Source organism: Diadema antillarum, unplaced genomic scaffold (assembly GCF_040938485.1).
Source record: "Diadema antillarum isolate AM-2024a unplaced genomic scaffold, OU_Dant_1.0 seq00001128_RagTag, whole genome shotgun sequence".
NCBI classification, from domain to species: domain Eukaryota; kingdom Metazoa; phylum Echinodermata; class Echinoidea; order Diadematoida; family Diadematidae; genus Diadema; species Diadema antillarum.
In genome coordinates, this window is record NW_027271941.1 from 660,800 (window position 1) to 683,448 (window position 22,649).

The 22,649-nt window shown below is 39.9% G+C and overlaps 1 protein-coding gene across 1 annotated transcript in view; it reads left to right on the forward strand.

Annotated features, from left to right (window-relative positions):
* The window catches only part of LOC139744012 (glyceraldehyde-3-phosphate dehydrogenase-like), a 30,507-nt gene extending 10,548 nt beyond the window's left edge, over positions 1 to 19,959 (forward strand). Inside the window, exons 2-10 of the mRNA XM_071654478.1 lie at positions 3,747 to 3,830; positions 4,611 to 4,710; positions 6,111 to 6,217; positions 9,295 to 9,501; positions 10,576 to 10,714; positions 14,218 to 14,312; positions 15,839 to 16,004; positions 17,783 to 17,880; positions 18,645 to 19,959. Of these exons, the coding sequence (XP_071510579.1) occupies positions 3,805 to 3,830; positions 4,611 to 4,710; positions 6,111 to 6,217; positions 9,295 to 9,501; positions 10,576 to 10,714; positions 14,218 to 14,312; positions 15,839 to 16,004; positions 17,783 to 17,880; positions 18,645 to 18,711 (1,005 nt within the window). The 5' untranslated portion in view covers positions 3,747 to 3,804 and the 3' untranslated portion in view covers positions 18,712 to 19,959. The remainder of the gene's footprint in view (positions 1 to 3,746; positions 3,831 to 4,610; positions 4,711 to 6,110; positions 6,218 to 9,294; positions 9,502 to 10,575; positions 10,715 to 14,217; positions 14,313 to 15,838; positions 16,005 to 17,782; positions 17,881 to 18,644) is intronic.
* The last annotated feature ends 2,690 nt before the right edge of the window (positions 19,960 to 22,649 follow it).

Sequence of the window (22,649 nt, forward strand, 5' to 3'; positions counted from 1 at the left end):
AAGAAAATGTTAAAGGGTTTTAATACCAAAGTTCACATCCTGCTCACCGATGGTGTTACTACACTGTACCCTTGTGAAAATGCCAGTTTTATCAAATTCATTTCTCCATAGGATCTACATTAAAGTAACAAATATTAGTTATTTGTATCATATTTTCAAGCCTGGCCGCCCCTTTCAAAGTCAAACCGTTCACAGCCACAACATTTTATTAATCACTTGTGCCCTTTGAGTGGATTTGTGCCCCCTCAAAAAAGGTGGCCTTGACTCAAATTTGATGAAATTTGAGGCCTGCATGACCAAGATATAATTCATATTTTATAAATTGTAAATTAAGAATATATTAGCCATGTTGTAAATACACTGTATCACAATCGCAATGACTGTTGAGAGATGTCCAAAATACATTTTACTTAGTATTGACCAGACACAAAGTTTGCAATGATGCTCACTTTTTGCTATTTTTTCTTGCATTTTTGCCATTCTGTTTATATCTGTTGCAGCACCTTTAAATCAGGATTTGTCACTTCATTACAGTCATCGGCCAATGATGATTCATTCATTTATTTTTCATTTTCATGTTTTTCATTTGGATAGTTTGCTGTAGGAAACACAATCAGTGAAACATTTCTTGATGTGAGGGTCACACAATAACACTAGAAGAAATGCTCAAAAGGTTCAATTTGATATTATTCATATAGAATTGTGTTAATGGCCACTGGCTTATGGTAAATACTTTATGATACAAATATACATACGGTACAAGCCATACCAATCCCACAATATACAGTAGCATTGAGTGGGACGTTGTCTTCAGAATGTGTGTTGGAATGCTTATTGTCATTTGGGTTTTCCTCTGTTCATGCTGCGATTCACATGGATGGTTTTTGTCTGTACCTACTACCTTTTTATCGATCAAAGAGAAAATACCCCACCTTAAAAAACAAAAAATAGAACAGAACACTGTGTAAACTTGTTTATTCAGTTTTGTTCCCACGACTTCCATTGATAGTCATCAGATGTACCAGTGTGAAGTCAGAAATTTGTTAATAGATACAACTGTATGACACATCTTTGCTCAAACTGTCCCAACTCACAACTTCACTCATTGAGGACAAACTGATTTTGCTGTAAAACCCATTTGCCATTGACAGCTGCCTATTCCAAGTATACTCGGGACTACTGTAAAAGTAGATATTTTCGCGCTACTAATTTGTCATGCTCGGCGGGGTTAGAAGAGTTTCAGGTGTTTTTAATTCCGCGGAAAATTCGAGGTGATGCCAGCCGATGTGTGGTGATACCGGCCGATGCCGGCCGATACCGGCCGATGCGTGGTGACATCTCGAATTTTTCCTCAGTAGAAACAGATCGGGTAGTGGCCGATGCCGGGTGATGCGAGGTGCTCCGTCGTCCACCTATTGAGGTGGTCGATGCGTGGTGACGCGAAGGACAATTCTCAGTAGAAACACACCGGGTAGCGAAATTCGTGGTGTATCGGATGTCTAGAGTTTCTCCTCGCGCTTTTCAATCGGTTCATCGCACACACTCCTTCGAAACATGTGTACAAAATACAAGTGTACACACAGCGACCGTGTTCGCATCATGCTTTGTTAGTACCAACTCGCTTGTGTACTTGTTACCCTATACGTTACGTTACATGTGAATTGTGGCATTCATCGTCTATTGTTCGCGTGATTAACAGCCTAACTTATTGCATTACTAAGCCCTCATCACTTACTTTGATTTTACACCGCGTTATTTCATTTTATATTGTCTCGAATCGCGAGAGTACCACATTACTTTGTCGCAGCCTTGAGAAAATCTCAACTGGACCCTCGATTTCCAAAGATTTCTCATCAGTCAGTGGCAGGATACCAGTATGTTAGTTCGGGCATAATGGATGGGGAGATGAAGAGAAATGGCTTGTCAAAAAATAGCCGAGGCAGTAGCAAAGCAGGCAGGGTTCGGATCGTATTATTAACCACTGATCAGTAGTATTAACAGGCAGTGCGTGCGTGACCCAATCTGTGACTTAAAAATACAGGGGAAACTCGGTATAACAAACACTGCTATAACGAGATATCGGTTATAATGAGGAAATTTTCCCGGTCCCAAATTTCCTTCCACACAAGTCTATGTAAAATGCTACTCTTATAGCGAGATCGGCTATAACGAAATAACTGCTATAACGAGATAAATTTTGTGACTTCCAAACAAAGAAAAACATGTAGTCAATCAAACCTGCTATAGCGAGGTAAAGCAAAATGCCTTCGGTAAAGCTTTATTTCGCCTGTGCTATCATCTTCCGATATTGTAAAGCTTGATGCGCCAAAAACTGTCTTGTACACACATAATCATTTTCTTCAGTGCACTCCAGCTAGCACTGCATGTTTTACGTGTAAGTGTGTGTGCGCGCACACTGATACATGCAGAAAATGTGGTGGGGGCCCTATGTATACATGACATCATGACGTTTAGCAGGTGTGAGGCAATCTGATGCTGTGATTGGCCTTCTACGTAGGGAATTCCCCATCTTCACACACACGCAGTCATAATGTACATACAGAATGTGTCACATACACACACAGCATTGTACAGACCATATTCAAGCTTTCCACACAACACACACCCATACGATAACCACATACTGGCAATCCACAGACGATCTTGATACAATCGCAAATATAAATTTATAAATTCAAACATCTACAATCAATAAGAAACACATTCTTGATATTGGATTTCCTTGGCGAAAAACATCTTCTTACCCATAAAGGTGGGTAATTCCCTCACACACAATATCAAGTTATCAGTAGTGATTGAAATATGATGGGTAGTCCCACATGTGCAAATTAATGTCTTTATGTTATGCCTTCTTTTATGCCTACTGATATAACGAGATATCGGCTATAACGAGGAAAATGACTCGGTCCCGACCATCTCGTTATATCGAGTTTCCACTGTACCTGACTTCCGGAATCACCGCATTTGCACGTCACCTTTGCATCACCTCGTATTTATCACTCAGTAGAAACAGCTCGAGTGGTCGTAAAATACGAGGTGCTGCGTTGGACAAAATTCGTGGCGACGCCAGGGATGTGAGGTGCTCTCAGTAGAAACACGCTCAAAGACACCAACTACTGGAACATGTGGCAAGCAAAATGTGTGTGCCTTTATTTTTGCGCTAGTTTCTGGTTTGCGCGAAATGTGCGATAATTTCAACACCATGAAAATTTCCACTTTTACAGTAGTTTTAGTGGGTTAATGATCTTTAAAGAGATGGTAAAGTACTGGTTGAGATTTGAATTTAGCTTTTATCTTCTTGCAAGATACTTAGAAACCACTTTATGAAATGTTAAAGAGCATACAAATACAATAATCGGTTTTGAAATGGCTGAGATACACTGTATCTAAAATCAAAGTAAAACAAAGCGACCCTAATAAAAGATGGGTTCCAACTTTTATTAAGATTGCCTTGTTTTTGATATCTCAGCCATTTGAAACCCAATTTTCATCAAATAAACTTTGAATTCCTCTTAATATTGTATGCTGTTTCATATTTCATATCATTGTCAAAAAACATCGGAAACCTGAGGCTCCATCTCAACCGAAACTATACAGTCCCTTTAAGGACATGACAAAGAATATATCTCTTCCATTCACTTTAATGGATGTTCAGGCTCTTCAGAGAAGCTGCCCTGCTTTTGTTTTGACATGGAATTTTCCCTTGTATTCTGTGTTTTTTGCAGATCCACCACTTCTTCCTTTTCGTCTCCATCAGACCCAAAGACTCACCAAAGCATCACCATGGTTGTGAAGGTTGGAATCAATGGGTAAGTGCAGTTGTAAGTCATGATAGGTGTTGTGAAATCCTCAAGTATTCCTGGTTCTAGAAGAATAAATGAAGCATAGTCTGTAAGTACTTGCCTTATCTGCATTACTTCCAGTGGAAAATAAGAGGACTTACCAGTAGTCATACATGTAGTTGTGCTCACCATTGGTGTATAGTAAAACTGGTAATGTAGCTATGAAATCTAATGCAGTTCAAAGTTTGCTAGGCATTGTGGACTCTGGTTTGCTGCTCCTCAGCTACAGTTTGAATGAGGGAAAATGTACAGTCTAGTAGGGGAGAATTAATAGTCAATCATGCAACAGTGTTAAACATGTATGTGTGTCTCATGCAGTATTTCCATACTATGTTCCCGTTATTGATGGTCGCACTTACATCCAGACTTATTATACAGTAGTTCATAATTCAGTTCACATATTGAGTTATATTCTGATGATGATTTGGACGTTACCTGTACTGTCATATCGTGAGGTAACATTTTTCCTTCAGTAGAGATAAGGTGTATCCTGCATTGCTAAAGATGTTCCTTCAAAAAGTCACATGCGTTTATATCAATGTGCATGCAAAATGCTCTCAGGTGTTTATCCTATATTCGGAATATGGATATTGTTTGCATGAACCATTAAATGCAAGATTGCGAGCTCTGTGGATATGAGTATTGATGAACTAAATGAATGTTGCTCCGTGAACTTTAAATTTGTGGAAGTCACCAGTGTTCATAAATCGTTGAAACACCCGTTCTCTTTTGTCTCCTTTTTTAAAGATTTGGCCGCATCGGTCGCTTGACGCTGAGGGCAGCGCTCGACAACGCAGCCGTCGAAGTTGTGGCAATCAACGATCCGTTCATTGACCTGGACTACATGGTAAGGGCACTGTGTCCTTAGATGGCTCTGTTCAATCTTAACTTAATATCCGGCCATGAAGGGATTGGTGGCCATCTGAATATTGTATGCGAGATACATGCTATTAAAAGCATGACACTTTTTGAGCAAGTTGTGCTGGGGATACACACAAGCCATTGCCAATATACTACCACTTTGATTTTTCACATGATATTTCCACGTCCCCTTACTCACATGATGCGGGGAAAAAAAAAATGAAAGGACTATAAAGTGTCAGTTCTTGTGCATCTTTTTTTTTTTAGTAAAGATTTAACAAACCCAGGAGGTCTCTCTCTTTCGTATGACCCTGTTGAGGTGAGCACCAGACTTTTCTTGACTACTGTAAGACCAGAAACATTTGTGGCAAGAAACTTTTCATGGTTTGGAGTCAGCGGTCCTAGACAAGCACATTCGCGTGCATTTTACTTTCGTGAAATAAGTCAACAGCTTCTGCTGTTGCAACATATATCTGCGAGTCATGGACTCTGAAGAAAAGCGATAAAAAGAACATTGGTCGCTTGGAGCTTTGGTGTTACCGGAGAGTGCTGGAGAGTTTCATGGACGGCGTGTGAAACCAACACATAGGTCCTGGAACTGATTGGGTCTGAGAAGACATTGTTTTCTGACACCATAACAAGGAAACTAGCCTACAAATGTATTTTGGCCATACCACAAGACACGAGTGCCTTGAGAAAAGAATCATTCAGGGGATGGTCGAAAGGAAGAGAAGAAGGGGTAGGCCAGCAGCAAGTTGGTTAGACGACATCAAGAAGTGCACGGGAACAAACATCGTTGGCACTACTAGAATGGCGGCTGACCGCACTCGGTGGAAAACTCTTTTGCGGACCACACCAGCATATGTGTATGCAACGTGACGCAAAGAAGAAGGAACTTGGCTCCTTGTGAAGTTAACTAATAGGTTTCATGCACATGAACATTTCTGGTTTTACGTTATCTTCATCTTGCGCTGTGCAATCTATATGGTGTTGATACTGACAAACACAAAACTCTGCAACCATCCATCAAATGTGATTGTATGCTTGCTTTGATATGGCTTGTGAATTTAACTGCAGAGTATCTTTAAGCAGAAATGACTTGGACCTGTTGTTTTGCCTTTCATATATATCAGCAAAATGTGTTTTTGCTGAGATGGTGTTTTATTGTGATTGCCGTATTTGTCACTAAGAGAATTTCTCTTTTTAGTATTTTCCCATACACATTCTTTTCCTGTCCTTCTTTTATTCTTGTATTTTTTTTCTTAAATGTTTTTAGTCTTTTCCTCCTATTCTTTTCATCTTTCCTCTTGTTTTGTTTACCTCATTAGTAATGTTTAATTGTAACATTGATTTTTACTTCCGTGTTCACCTCTCCTTGAATGTCAGGCGTACATGTTCAAGTATGACTCCACACACGGTCAGTTCAAGGGGACGATCGCGATCGAAGGCAAGGATCTTGTGGTCGATGGCAAGCGGATCAAGGTCTTCGCTGAGTAAGTGATGAATGTGATGGCCTTCACAGCCTCCTTTGGGAACCTCTTCTACCATCAGGCTGCTTAGTAGGATGTGATACTGCAGCACTGCTAGAAAAAAAAAATCCTCTGAATGCAAGGAGAGGATTGTCGGGATTGTGTTTATCTGATCCCCGATAGTTTGCACACATTTTGTTACATGCTGATCCTCTCTAATCTCAAGTCCAGAATTAAAAAAAAAGAAAGGTCTACCTCAAGCAGAGGGTATTTGAATACAGGCAAATGAATTTAAAACTGGGTTGCACTTTATTGATAGCAAATTAAATAAATTGAATTTAAAAATGAAGAAAGCATCCCAAAGTGAATGTCAGCATTTTACGAAGTATTGTGAATTCCTTAACCCTAAATAGACTGGGCTATTTTGGTAGTTCGAAAGACTGGGGGGGGGGGGGGGGGGGGGGGGGGGCCTAAAGGGCCCCCCCTTCAGATCTCGGCCGTGGATCGCAGGATCGCCGCGGAAATTTGCACAATGGTAGTGTGCGATGTAATCTACAAGATCGTATATTTAAATTTTCCAAGATAGTCTTTTTTTATTTTATTTTGATTAATTATGCTAATTTATGCAAGAAATCAGACTCTTTGACCTAAATCAGTAAATAAAGCTCCAAAAGTGCTCATTTTTGGTCTAATTATTCTTTGTGGCATTCTTAGCAAATGTACTTGAAAAAAATTCGGTATCAAAATTAATTTCTTATCTATTTTATTGTTTTATGAATTTCTTATGTATTTCTTTGTTTTTTCGACCTTTTGTTTTTTGTTGTTTTTTTTACAAAATTTGTGGCAGACACTTTTTGAAGCATAATACTCCTAAAACAAATTAATTTTAGCCATTGAGAGTAAAAATAAGCATATTTATATGAACCATGTGAAAAAACACAATTTGCATTGACTTTGTACACAAAATCACATTTTTTAGCCATTTTCGGCCTCACGTGCATGTACAAAAAGTTATGTAACTTCAGAACCGTACCCCCGGGCGTCACAAATTTGGTGTCAAAATGTGCGGGAAACTCGAAAGAAAAAAGTCATAGAGCATCGCGGCGAGAGCATTGCGTGTTGCAGAATAATCGCGCGAAATGTCGAGGGGGGGGGGCCTTTTAGGCCCCCCCCCCCAGTCTTTTTAGGGTTAAAGGTACTAGCCCACATTTGCAAACCCACGAAAATCAAAACTGCATAAAACAGGTCCAATATGACTTCAAGTACAAGTTATAACAGTAACATACCTCACCTGTTGCTCTTTGTCTATACCATTCAATAAAAGAGAGAAAATCATCGTATTAAAATCAATTTTCAAACCGGGTCAACCCGACCGAAAATCGAATTACGAGCGCGGGCTAGCTACGCACATTAACTTACACATGTATCGCATGCATGTAGTACGTGCGTGGACCGGAGCTAGCGAGCGTTTTTATACGCATGCATACGGTGCATTTTCATTTATTTTTATGAAAGTAATGGACTAATTGGAACGAAATTTTGCACAGGTGTTACTGCAATCATACCCAAACTCCATGCTAACTATGAGACCAATTGCTGCAGGTTTACAAATGTGGGCTAATACCTTTAAGTATCCAAGTTATGTTGAATACAGTAAAGTTACCTGACACAAAAGAAACCTCACTATGCTGTGCCTTTTTAGGCAGCTGAGAATAAGAGTTTTGTTATGTATTGTCAAGGGAATGGAGTTATTTCTCTGAATGGTTAAATGAGAACACCTCTTTGTTGTACGTTTAGTGGAGTAGTAGAAAGAGGGAGCTTTAGATTTTGTGACACGGACATTCAGAGGAAAAAACTCCTGTTCTACGCATACAATGTAGACAAGACTTTCTTGTGCATTTTAACTTCGCGAAGCTTGGCTCTTTCACAAATTTTCTGTTCCAAAAAAAGTGGTGTCTATATGTTCATGTCTAAAAATGAAATAAAAATTGAATTGAATTGAATTGAATTTGTGAAATCAAAATGCCTGTGAACCTTTCTGATTGTACAGAACATTTTTTATATTTTTATGCCTCCGCAACGAAGTGGCCGGAGGCATTATGTTTTCGGGTCGTCCGTCCGTCCGTCCGTCCGTCCGTCCGTCCGTCCGTCCGTCCGTCCCGTTTTGTTTTTGTCGATATCTCAAGAACCGTGTGGTGGTTTTACATCAAACTTGGTATGAGGGTATATCCTTGGGGGATAATACTTTGTATGGATTTTAGGGTCACAGGGTCAAAGGTCAAAGGTCACAGGTTATTTTGTGAAAAAAAAATGTGAAATTTCATGTTTTTCTCCATATCTCGCAAATGGTTCAAGGTATCTTCATTGAACTTAGTATATATGCTTGTACCGATGGGCAGTGATTATCTAGGGAAGTTGGGGGTCATGGGTCAAAGGTCAGGGGGGTCAAAGGTCAAGGTCAACTCCTAAAAATATCACTACTTTCCTTAAAATGCAATATGTCTGAAGGTTTTTTTTTTAAACTTGGTGTATGGCATGTATTACCCAATATATATTTTGGGGGAAGTTTCTTGCCAAAAGGTCAAAGGTCAAAAGGTAAAAGGTCAAGTGAAAGTGCTAAATTGCACTTTTTCCTCCATATCTCGAAAGTAACTCAAGGTATCATCATGAAACTTACATATTTATGCATGTTCAACCTAACAGTGATTCTCTTTGGAACTGTGAGGTCAAAGGTCAAAGGCCAGGTTTAGATAATGCTATTTTCCCATTTGATACTGAAATAATACTTTTTCTCAATACCTTGAAAATTACTCAATACATAAACTTATAAAAGGGTCAAAAGTCAAGTAAAAATCATAAGTTCCCCCAAATACCTGCACTCTGACATTTTAATCATTCATCCAATTGAACCTAGTTCTAGGAAAGTGAACATTCAGCACATTTGTGGCAAACCTGTCATTTTAATATTTTGCCAATTGTGTGAAACTGTCATCACACATTGTCAAGACATTGTACTATAGACCTATTAGGAGAACCATGCATTATGGCGGAGGCATATCAGTAGCCGTAGTGATATATCTAGTTCTGTCTCTCTCCTAAAGGATGAAGCCCTCTGCCATTCCCTGGGGAGAAAGCGGGGCAGACTATGTGGTCGAGTCCACAGGAGTCTTCACCACCATTGACAAGGCCAAGGCTCACTTTGATGGCGGGGCCAAGAAGGTCATCATCTCCGCCCCCTCGGCGGACGCCCCCATGTTTGTCATGGGCGTCAATGAGAGCCAGTATAAACCCGACATGAATGTTGTCAGGTAAAGAGATAAATGCAAAACTCTTGGGGGGGGGGGCTGGGGAAACACAAGGGTAACCACAGGTATCCACACTTAAAATTTTAGCATGCTGCATTAAAAGAAACCAAAAAGATACAGTGCATGAATGTATATGAGCTATCTGCACATCGTCGGTGCAAAGTCCCTCATGGCTGTCCATGGTTTCTCTATGGCCAACACTTTGGAAGGTTCTATCTAGACATTCTTGAATGCAGTCATAGCCTAATATTTTAACCTCAGTGATGGAATGAGCGATAATTTCTTCCCTCTTCAGCCAAAAGGTTGATTATTTCGATGTAGGATCTACTGTGCATTTGTTGTATGGAAAGTTATATTTTCACAAGTTATTTTCTTGAATATCTGTCAACGTGGAAAAAATAAAGATGGTGCAAAAGAAACCCAACATCCGGTATGCCAGTACATCATTACCAGTGAGACCCGTAGAGCACAGGCCTAGATTTGAAAGTTATCTCAATGACACTCCTCTGTTTATGACAAAGATTTTCGAACTCGTATCATCGCCAAAAAGCCCTTTGACGATGAGGGCTTGTAACAGAGGATTATGAATATTCAAAAAGAAACACTAATAGTCGTCTTTGACATGAATGTATGAAATGTTTGTCAATTTTTCTTAGTTTACCAGAAACTAATACGTCAGTAACCTGTCCACCTGATTTAGTTTTCATGATTAGTCTCTTTTTGGGTTCATGTTATACTGTGAAACACAATATTTTTGCGGCATGAAATTTTTACGGATTGGAGCCAACGGCATATTTTGCAGCATGAAATTTTTTGCCAGTTGCCTCCAACATTCAATGCATGTATTGTAGACCAGAACTTTCATGTGCATTTTAATTTCGTGAATCTCGGCTCTCGCGAAATTCGCGAAATTCGCGAAATTAAAATGCACGCGAACAGTCCTTGGTTTATAATATTCCGTCATGTTATAGAGACAAGGTAAGCTTTGGTGCACAGCTATGTGTTTAGTTTAGAAGTTATTGTTTTTGCTAGTATACCTCTTACTCTCATTGTACTAAACACATTCACCCTATACAGCAATGCATCCTGCACCACCAACTGCTTGGCCCCTCTGGCCAAGGTCATCAACGACAAATATGGCATCCAGGAAGGTTTGATGACCACTGTCCACGCCTACACCGCCACGCAGAAGATTGTTGACGGGCCCAGCGCCAAGGTAACGTGACCAAAGGGCAATAAAAGCTGTTATTTTTGCATACAGATTTCTTTGGGAATGAGAATGTTACAGACATTTTACTGAGATGTTTGTGAGATATAAAGCTGTCATAAGTGGTTCCATGACATTTGCTCCTGTGACAATTGCTAACATGAAATATTTGTATGCTAAGCCAAACATAAATTCTACCCACAAGCATAACCCTAACCCTAATCCTAATCCTGACCTCAAACTAAATCTAAGACCCTATCACAACCCTTTGAAGAAAATAAGACCGAGCAATTGTTACAGGAGAAAATGTCATGTCACCGTTAAAGTACACTAATGCCTGTCCACTCACTTCGCCACTTTATGAGAAATCAAAATCGGATGGCAATATCTTTGTGTGTTGTGAAATTTGCAGCCCAACAGCGATCTGCAAAATTTGCGAAAGTGACGGCTTTTACCATATAGAATGACCTTTTTGCTCTGCCACTAGCTGCTTGTAAAAGTCAAAGCTACATAATATTGTTAGGATGAGAATGATAGTATAAGTTTGTGTCTGTGTGTGTGTGTGTGTGTGGTAAAGATGGAGGATGTTTTGCCAGAAGAAAGATGACATGAAATTCTTACTGTGTATGCTGCCCCACCTATGCATATTTGTGTATTTGAATTCATAAAAACAGAATCGAATCAAGTATAATTATGTGCTTTCTGGTAGCTTTCGATGTGAGCTTCTGTATTATTTGTTGAGATCCGTAAACTGACCGATGTCGTGGTAATGAGACCTGGTTTGCACAATCAGCTCCTCTGTGCTGTTCCCGTGTGTTATTTACTCCATCGTGGCTTGTTGCTACCATCATGCTGTGTGATAAATCCATGGAATTCCTGCGGGCATAATTTGCCAGCTGCTATACTGCTGTACACGTTCCTGTATCTTGTTAGGAAAGCACAATGTACAGTACATAGAATCAGATGTATTGATTTTCATTGCAGCAGCTGTTACGCTGATGTGTTTGTGTAGTGCACTCACATGTTTGCCATAGAAGTTCTAATATCTAGGCCCAAAGAATATCTCTTGTAAGTCAAATTTTATATTGGTGAATCCACATTGCAGAGCTTATGAGTGAGGCCCTTATTTGTTGAGAAAATTTTACCGCTGACTAGTGTCTGTGTGCGTGTTTAGCATACAAGGAGAGTCATGAATTAACTTTGAATAATTTGCCACAAATGTACAATTCCTTTTCACTCTAAATGTTCCAGTGAATTTGAATTTGGTCTGTCCACACCCAAGAAAAAAGAATAGAGAGAGATAACAACAACAACAACAAACACACACACACACACACACACACACACAAAACACAACACTGAATGCTTTACTGGCTCAGTATGATTTCCATTTCTCTTTGTGATAAATGACTGTGAATGATTGATAATGCAAACGTTAAATACACAGACAATTATTACATACAGTGTAATTACCTTCGTGCATACACTTAAAGCCCAAACAAAGTACTGGTACGCCTGCAAAAGTTGTCAAATTTCGCTCCCAAATGTGAACGTATGCTTAGGAAATGTGCAGGATAACGATGTTATGACAAGATATTCGATGGGTAACGACAAAAATGTGAAATATTAACCAAAAAGGTTCAGTCTCAGTACTTACCCGAACGGGGTCTGGCTAAACTCGGACTCGGGGATAACTCGGCTTCGCTTTGAGTTGGAATGGTTGTCCCTCTGATTGTACAGTGTTGTCCTATGGGAGAGGCCTATATAAACTAGCGCTTCGTGTTCTGGCTACTCGCAGTAATGGTCCGAGTTGTTACAACGCGCGCATCAAAAACCTCTTTTGCGCGCATGCAAAATTAGTGTGCGCCGATCAAGCACCTCTAAAACTAGCCGGGTTCACACGTACAAAATAGCGTGATAGCGATCGCGATGCACATCCCGAGTTTTTTTGCGAGCGTCCACACGTACCAAATTAGCGGGATAGCGATCACGATCGGTATCCCGCTAATTTGGTGAGCGTCCACACGTACCAAATTATCCCGCTAATTGCCAATAGAGATAGCAGCAAAGCCTGCAAACTGGGTCGCACAGCGCCCTTCTCTATCACTGCCTGCGCGCACTTACCTTTGTCCATTTGTCTTTTACGCGTCAGTGGTGTGGTTCGCGCTCTGTTGTTATTGTGCTCCAAAGAGGTGAAGGACCTATTCGCAGAGGCCTCGCTGTTGTGACGTGCGCATTGCATGATGGGATATAAAAACTCGAGATTCTAATCCCGACCGTTCACACGTACCAGCGCGGGGCCAATTATCCCGCTAATTGACGAACCAGGGCAAGATTTCTTGGGATTAGCATCGTGATGCTTATCCCGCTAATTTTTGGTTTTTTTCTGTCCACACGTGCAAAAAACTCGGGATGACGATCGCGATGCAAATCTCGAGATTTGTATCTCGCTAATTGGTGTACGTGTGAACCCGGCTATTCAAAGGCGCTTGATAAACAACAATAAAAACTCCAAAGACCGCGCGTCTCGGCAACTGAGGACCGCGTGCTGTCATTTTTGTTTTGTTTGTACAGGATTACGTTAGCACGCTCTTTCCTGTCCATAGGCCTCAATTGGTATTATGCAGTGGCCAGTATATAGAATGTGGCGATAACGAACTGCGTATGAATTGTCTGAAGTAGGGTCGAATTTTTCCCGAGACCAAGTTAGTTTGGAGCCTTCTGGAATAAAAGTCGGTTTTCCTACTATTATCATTTTTCTCAAAATACTCCAAACCAACTCATCATTCCGGCAAACCGCGTCAGCCAGATAAGTTTCTTAGTGGACTCTTTCGATATATTGCAAGAAAAAATGAAATGGTGCTAGACGGGTTCTCAAGCACTTACCGAAACTTAGTTTTCACTTTAATGTATCAGTTCTTTGTGGGTGAATGGTGAGATATTTTGATGCTATTTAATCTTTTCTACAGTACATGTAGGAAGACTGTAATGTTTGATGGGGGAAAGAAGAGAAAATGAAGAGAAAATGCTTGGCATTTGAGACAGAAACTTTAATGCAGAGGAATTCTTATCATGATCAAATATGGTGGAAACAAAAGCCTCCTATTGTATACGCTGTTTTTTTCAAGTGCAGATATTTTCGCGAATGAGGATATGATGGACATTTTCGTGTGATGTTGTTTTCGCTCATTGACACCGAGGCCATCATAATCGCACTATTACTCTAGCGCATGGTGACATTTTCGCGTGTTGTTCAAATTTTCAGTCCTACAGTGATTTGCAAAATTCGCAGAAATTAAACCCTTGCGAAAATAACGGCTTATACAGTGTTAACACTTGGATGATTTTGCAAGTCCCAACTCTTTGTTTCGTACCCTGATGTAGTTGGAAATAAGATACAATAAGGCAGTTGCCATTGTTATTAGCTTCTCGTTATAAGGTCGGTTCCCCTGTACCATTACGACATATTTGCATTATTGTATGATTTTTCTTTAAAAACCTTTTCCATGCAGAAATGGCGTGATGGCCGTGGCGCTGCCCAGAACATCATCCCTGCTTCCACTGGTGCTGCCAAGGCTGTTGGCAAAGTTATCCCAGAGCTCAATGGGTGAGTTCACCATTAAGATCATCTACTGCTCAGGAAATAGCAAATTGATTCCTTTTCTCTTGCTGTCTCTCTTTTATTTTTCTCTACCAATTTGAACTTGTAAATAATGACCAGCCACAGTAGTGTTTTGAAATGCAGGTATTGTATTTTGGTAGTGTTGTTGCTTAGATTGCAAGATTGTGTCATACAAGTAGGTTTTGGTGTCTTGTGTGACTGTAAGCATGAAATATTTTGAAATGTGGAAATCGTTAATCTCAATTGTTGATCGTGAAATTTCAACATTGACTAGCTTGGATATATTCTTAAACTACATGTATGCATTTCTGTACATCTCAGCTTTTCCCTCCTGTATTCCAATTTATTCATTATTCCGTGTAAGTATTGTTTGTATTTACCATCGTTATTATTATCATTTGGCTGATATGAAAACCCTAAAGTACCATTCTCATTTGCTTTTTAATGCCATATAATGCAAACATCTCTGCAATTTTCAACGGCTCAACATAATGACAACACACCAAAATGTTACCAAAACAGCAGTAACTTGGCAATACTGGATACTGATATCAGTGAATACTTTGGCATCCTCAGTAACATGCTTTACAGCATAAAAAGCATAAATTTTGATGAGTGATTCAACCCTAGATTGCTTTATCTACCTCAGGAATCCTCAAATTTTGCTTTGGAAATAATGATCTTCTGGAGATTTATCCAAGACATGCAAAATAGAATATGAATGTGTAAATGCTGGAGATATTGATGCTACCGTACTTTCAGTTTTGTGTCAAACAACTCCAAGGTCTCATGATGTGCATGTCATAGCCATGTGACAGACATAAGACATTTTCCTCAAATCTTAACAAATGTAATATATGTAGACAGAAAATAAAAACAAGTGACCAAGGGCCGGAAAGCCATCCTCTAACAAAAACCAAAATCCTTTTGGCTTTAGAAACACCAAGCAGATTTGGCGTGAACTACAACTGTACATTGTACCATTGGAATGCATGCCTTCACAAGAATTCATGCCTCACGAGAATTCATGCTTAGCCGAGGGATTGTTTAAAACTCTACAGGCTATCTATTCCTGTCACACTGAGCATCCCTAAAGACTGAGGAATTAATTTCATATGAAGTCAAAAATTTTCTTGCCGAATAGGGCAAGTAACTTTTAGCGTTTTTATATTTTCACAAGCCAAACAAGCAATTCTACATGCTCCAAGCAAGTGGGCAAGTGCTGAAGTGGAGCCATGATATGTCATCAGCTGGTTTGGCTATACAATGGACTCCCGTTATAACGAAGTCATAGGGACCAGTAATTTTCTTTCGTTATATCAAAATTTCATTATAACCGATCAAATAAACAATAAAAAAACAGGAGAGGATAATGTTGTGGCCCGAATTTTTCTGTTGATGTAACCGGAATTTGGTATGACCGTGTTTGTTATAACGGGAGTGCACTGTGTACGCATTTGTTGATATTCTATCATCACTACTACTATTGACTGACCATCTCCCTTTCGCAGCAAGCTGACCGGCATGGCTTTCCGCGTCCCCGTTCCCGACGTCTCCGTTGTCGATCTCACGGTCCGCCTGGCGAAGCCCGCCACCTACGAGGAGATCAAGCAAACAGTTCGGGATGCTGCTAACTCTAAAGAACTGAGCCGTTACCTTGGATACACCGAGGACCAGGTAAATTCTCGCTATCGCCAATGACGTAAAAAGTACCCAGATGTTGATTTAAGCATCATTTACGGTGCATTATGGGATAGTCCGGTAGCAAAGTCACTTCCGTTCGTACACAACCGACTGTATTCTACGTGTACTTCCGGTTTTCTCGACTTGAATTACAGCTTTAATATGATTTGAAATTTCTCCATTCTTAAGAAATTGCTGTTAATACGACTTTTGGTTGTTCCTGCGAAGCTGCCATGTGTTGTTCGCACGACAATAAATGAAAAAAATCTGCAGAAATAGGACCCTTACTGGCATGCGAGACGTGACGTGGCTGCGTGGGTGAAGTTTGCGGGTGACTCCACAGCGCAGTACGTGCACGCGGGACTTACTAGTAGTGGTAGTAGCACTAGGTAGTAGGCCTAGTGCCTACATACATTGTACGTACTTATTTGGAAGAAGTTGCTTCGGAGACAGGATAAGTTCGAGATCACTGTTCGTTCCCGGTTCGCGACATTTCGACAGAGAACAAATAAAAAAACAAAATGGGCATTCCATGACGATATACTGTATATCCAGGTGGGTGAATATTTTCCAGCATATTTTCAGCGTATGCAGAGATGACTGATCTGTGATGTGCACATCGATCGCATGATCAAGCAGTACGCTGTACCGGTATGTGTTAGCTTATGCGCTGCGTGCAGTGGTGCATGCTAATGCAAGGCCGGCCGCCGGAGGGGACTACAGTGTACGAGTATGACAGGCCTTGCCACTCGCTGGCTCGGGCGGTACAGGGGCCTACTGTACTAGTATCCGTGGTCAGCGCTGCGCTATAGGTAAGGTACACGTACGCGCACGCTAGCGTTGTGCAAATTATGCTCCGCGCCGGAAGTGCCCTTGCTACCAAGTGCACTACATCTTGAGGAAAAAGCCACATCCGGGTACTTTTTACGTCATTGGCGATAGCGAGAATTGACTTCTCATGATTTCATATCCTCTGTGTTTGTATGATCCCTCTTTTGAGTGTGAGTTATCATTGGGTACTGTAAAACGAGGAATGTTCGTATACATTATAATTTCGTGAATTTCGCGAGAGCCAAGATTTGCGAAATTAAAATGTATGCGAAAGTTCTTGTCTACATTATATGCATTGAATGTGAGAGGCAAATTCTGAATATTTCATGCCACGAAAAAGGCTGTCGGCTCCAATTCGCGAAAATTTCATGCGGTGAAAAAATTGTGTTTTATAGTATGTCATATGGCATTATTTGACATCATATGTAGCACCTTTCTTCTGACAAAGTAATGGTGCAACACAATTGCCTTGTCTGTTTTGTTGCATCTTCTAGTATGTCGAGGGGTACCATCTTAAAAAATTTATTAGATTGTTGCCAGAACCTGAATGCCCTAATATTCATCACAGTTAGTGTTCACTTTGTGTAACAGCACCAACCCTCTAAGAACCTGGCATTCAGTTTGACTTTACAAATGTCCGAAGCCTGTGTATGCCGACGCCCCACTGACATCTTGGATTACTGTCCCGCCAAGTTTGGGGGACAAGAAGAAATAACTTTACATCTGTGAGAGTAGTGAAACTCTGCAAAAATGGATGTGCTCTTCTTTGTTTCAGTAGTTTGTTTGAAAGCAAGCCTTTGCATTTCTGTAAAAGACCTAATATGTATTTTTTTTTTAGGTGTCTTATGACATTTCTGCCTTTGCCATCTCTCAGTACTGAGCTCAGTGTTCTTTACATTTGTTCGTCCTTTTTCCCCCCCCCCCCCCATTCCATTCACTAGGTTGTGTCACAGGACTTCCGTGGAGACTCAAGGTCCAGCATCTTCGATGCCAATGCAGGCATCGCTCTTACAGACTCATTCGTCAAGCTCGTCTCATGGTGAGTGCGAAAATTATGCCACTGTCAATGTTGGATGTGGGGATAGAAAACCTCATTAAGAGATGATGTCAGCTTAGATGAAAGAAGGTGCACTTTTCATTAAAAGAATTGATGTCATATACCTCCTCTATTTTTTTCACTTTGTAGGGCTTTTACATTTATTTTTGTAGAATTGATATGTTGAGAGGATATTAGAGCTAAAAATTGTATAAATTTTGCATAGATGATGAAATTTTCCTCAAACTTTTACTGAGTGTCTCATTTTTTGTGCATTCTCCAACTACACTATTTTTTTTTTTTTTTTTTTTTGGGGGGGGGGGGCAAACCTTCCTTTTGTTCATATGAGGAATCGTCTATGAACTGTTTTTATGGTACTTCAATGGATTTGGCATCCTTTAGAATCTTACCTGATAGAATTTTAATTATGCATTTTTTTTTTCTTTTTACAGTAGTTTATACTTTTTTGCTGCTGAAAATAATGTATGCTTCTTGGAAAATACTGTTTTTCTCAAATTATATTAATACGAGTCTTTTGCAGGAGTGGTAAAAATGATGTTTTTCCATTCAAAATATGTCTTCGTTCAGCCATCGGAATACTGCAATACTGTATACAATTTGGGCATCTCTGTGTGTGGTTTTTGTAAAAAAGAGCCAAAAGGCATTTACAGTGTATACTATTAAATTAACAATGATTGTAAAAGACAGAGAAAAGCTCGATATTTTACATTGTCTTGTTCGTCCTTGTCCTCTTGACTTCTCACTAGGTATGACAATGAATTTGGCTACAGCTACCGTGTTGTCGATCTGATCGTCTACATGGCATCCCGATGAGCAGACACTGAGCCGAGTCTTGAACTGGTGACCCTGGGACTGAACCTCTGTAGCCCTCCTTAAAATAATCATTATAATCAAAGCTCAGATTAATCCACATTTACTACTTCTAGATTTGTCAAAAATTCTCACATACTTCAGTTTTCTGCGTCTTGTTTTATGTCCATGTATATCTTGGGGAACCCTGTCCGTTGGTGTGCAAAAGTATTGTATTGGTTTAGGTGACATAGTCGTGCACTTTTCCCAGGTAGTCGTAAAAAAGAGTGATTTTGTAGATATGCTTTATGTGAAAGCGCACAATTTAGCTCGCACCAAGAAGACAAGGTCTCATGTGATCATGTGTTCACCTGTCAGTTTACTTCCATTAGTACAGTTTGTTTTCCACACTGCCCAGCTTACCACAGCTCATGTAAGAACCAGCCCCCACTTTCATCATTCAGTGTTGTCTCCCGATGTACCAATATACTGCCCCTCAGATGATCGTGATCATTTTCACGCGAGTGTGCCAAAAAAGTAAACAAAGTGAATGAATGAGAAAGGAAATTGTAGGAAAGACGAATTCATGAATTTTAAAGGACTTATATGGATATTGGCTGATATCATTTTCTGGATGTTGGCTGATATCATTTTCCCCTTATTATTCAACTGTGCCACCGTATCAATGATGAACTTCAAGTACTTCAAGTACACAACTGGATTTCCAGTGTCAATTCACCTTGCTTAAAAGCAAATCACTTTTCTGGTAATTGAATCATAAAGAACAAAGTAAAGAAAATATATATTTGTTTTAAGTTTGTACTCGATCTTTCATGTTTTATAAAGAATAAATGATAAAATCAGTGTCTGTTTGACGGATAATATATTTTACAGATTTAATCTGAACTACTATCTTTGAAGATTAACACTTCCAAAAATGTGTCCCGACATATATGTTTCCAGAGAGAGTGCTAATATCTGCTGGCAAAGCTATAATATTATGGCAAGCAGATATCAGTTTTCAGGGTTGGTTGTAGTGTGAATAGGTGTGTATGAGATCAAATGGAATGTCCAAAGTACTTCCCCAGTTTGTTCATGAAGAGATGCGTACACTCTTCCATTTCAATTTGGTGTGCAGTATTTTCAATGTGTGTGTTTCTTGGAAAGGCACAGGAATGGTGTAGCAGTAAAGCCCCGGTGATGTTTATTACGAAACCATAATAAAAAACAAAAGATTGATATTTAGAAACGGAAACTGCTGTTTGTGCTTCCTTGGTGGTGCAGTGTATCAGTGAATTCAAGAGAAATCACAAATTAATGTGGGAGATATTCCCTAAATGTATGTTTCACCTTCTTGTAAAAACTGAAAAAAGATAATCTGTTGAAAGCAAAATATTACCTGTATTAAGCAGAGGGGTGACGATTTGAATTATGACTTTTCTTCAATTGTACAAATGAAATATAAATGAAATACATTGTATAATATAAGATTGTTGCTGCTGATCAAAATTTAACAAACATGTCAGAAAACAGGAACCATCTGGAATCCCTGCTTAATAATCTCGTGCTTTCATTTAATATGCCTTGTCCGCCATGGACTACTTGATATAACAATGTTGGAATTCCGCAGCTTGGGTATTTGTTCCAAGCTCATAGTGTCACTGCCGGCAACCAAGGATAGCCTGGTCGCTGCTCAGAAAGCAATAGATGACGCATTCGATTCCTGCTGGTTCCTTTTTTCCGACATGTGGAGTTTGTTAAATTGTAGATCACCAGTTGCAAACTTACTCATTTAATTTGTGCAGAGGGCAGACAAAGTGAAGAAAACCCACACCCCAAGATCATCTGTTAACTGCAAAAATCTGTAATCACTGCTTTCAAAGAGCTCAACTGGTGGTGGATGCATATGAATTTCACAATCACAGGTGCGTGCTGAGATGAATACTGTACACCATATATTTAGCAAGTCTAAATTTTCGCAAATTGGGACTTCCCAACAATTTCGCGAGTGGTTAAATTCGCGATCGTGGAGTACTGTACTGAATGGAGAAATGTGTACTATTATTATTATTATTTTGTTTTATTTATACTGGGTGGCCCCGTCAGTAATCAAGTACTGTTTTCCAGGGGGTCCTGTAAATACATACATACAAGGTAACAATGACGTGAGCGTCACGTTCATAGCGGGATAAGAGTCATTATTTTCGCTTCTTTAATTTCGCAAATAGCACCCGACTTGCAAAATATTAGGCGTATACAGTAAATGACACTCTTTGAGTGTTGTTGCTAGGCATTATGTGCGACATTTCCTTCTCTCTCTGTCTGTCAATCCTGCTTATTTCTCCACATCCCTTTTTGTCTTGCTCTCTACATGAATGTATGGGTGCATTTGTGAGCGTATATCTGTTGTTCGGTGTCAGGCACTCGAGTAGAATCTTTGCTACTTCTTTCCGCTGTTTCTGTGACTTCTTAATTCTTAACATGCCAGTCACAAGTATGCACCACACCTTCTTGAAGTTCAGTGTCATTCGTCTAGTATGACAAGTGTTAATTCTCATCAATACTGAACACAAGTACCATTACGACATGAGATACGGGAAACATACATGAATACACGGAACACCCACGCATGCAATCGCACACACGCATGCACATGACACCCATCCTGCGAGGGGGGGGGGGGTATATTGCTCAATCTCACAATCTGAAAACAAGCAACAGATGCAGTTGAGTTGATGTGGGATAAGCATGTGATCTTTTATTCTTTTATTTTCTTCCGAATCTGTCTGACAATGCAAAGAATTAACTATTCCATTCTGACACAAAGTCTTGAATCATCTGACTTTCAGAAACATTGTGCAGCTTACATTGGCAAACATAATATCTGAACTGACAAAACATAAATATGAATACATTCAATATGCAAGAATCATGTAACTGATTTCACTCATTCATTGTTAAATGAAACAATCTTCACATACCCTGGTATTTCTGATTCTGATAATGTAAGTTTCATACTTCCATACTCATACTAATAGCTTTGAGTATGGCAAATAATTAAACATATACTCATTCTCACTTCTTCCAGGCAATTCATTGGCACAAAACAAATATAATTTCCGAGACTAGTACTGTAGCACACATTTGCCATAAGAGTCCTACTCCAGACTAAAATTGATATCCTTTTTTCTCAAAGTAGTAAAACTTGCTCTCTCTTCCGCCAACACTCATCACTCATACAGCTCAGTATTTCTCCATAAGGTGAGATAAATTTTCTCACTTTTCAACTAGTACCACAACTGCATTTTTCCTGCTCACAAAATCAAGGTACAGACTGCGCTTTGCTTCTTTTCAACAATGCTTATCGCTATTCACTGGAGCTATCCATCATTGATACTACTCCTTGTTGATATGTGGAGATCTGCCCATCCCCAACACACCTCCTAAGACCACAGGCAAGGGAGCAAAAACGAAGGTAAACCAAAGTGATACGGATACTGTATACGCCATATCTTTCGCGAGTCTAAATTTTCGCGAATCGAGACTTCCCCACAATTTCGCGAGTGGTTAAATTCGCGATCGTGGAGTCCTGCACTGAACGGAGAAAATGTGTACGCCTACGTTACATTCATATCGGGATCAGAGTCAATATTTTCGCGTGTTTTTAATTTCGCGAATAGCACCTGACTCGCGAAATTCGCGAAATAAAAACCTCGCAAAATATTTTGCGTATACAGTATACTTAATGCTGACCACAGCACAGTAGCCAGGACACTGCCCCGCCATGCAACAAAGATGACCAACCTTCCACACCTGGTGGACACTTCGAAAGCGACGTGCCATTGTGTGGGTCCATGGAGTTCAATGGCATTCTACAGAAGGTACTCGTGGAAGCCCTTGCACACGGAAAGTTATTGACGTCATTACTAAGGCCGTCATGGAAGCCATCTTGGAAACCATAA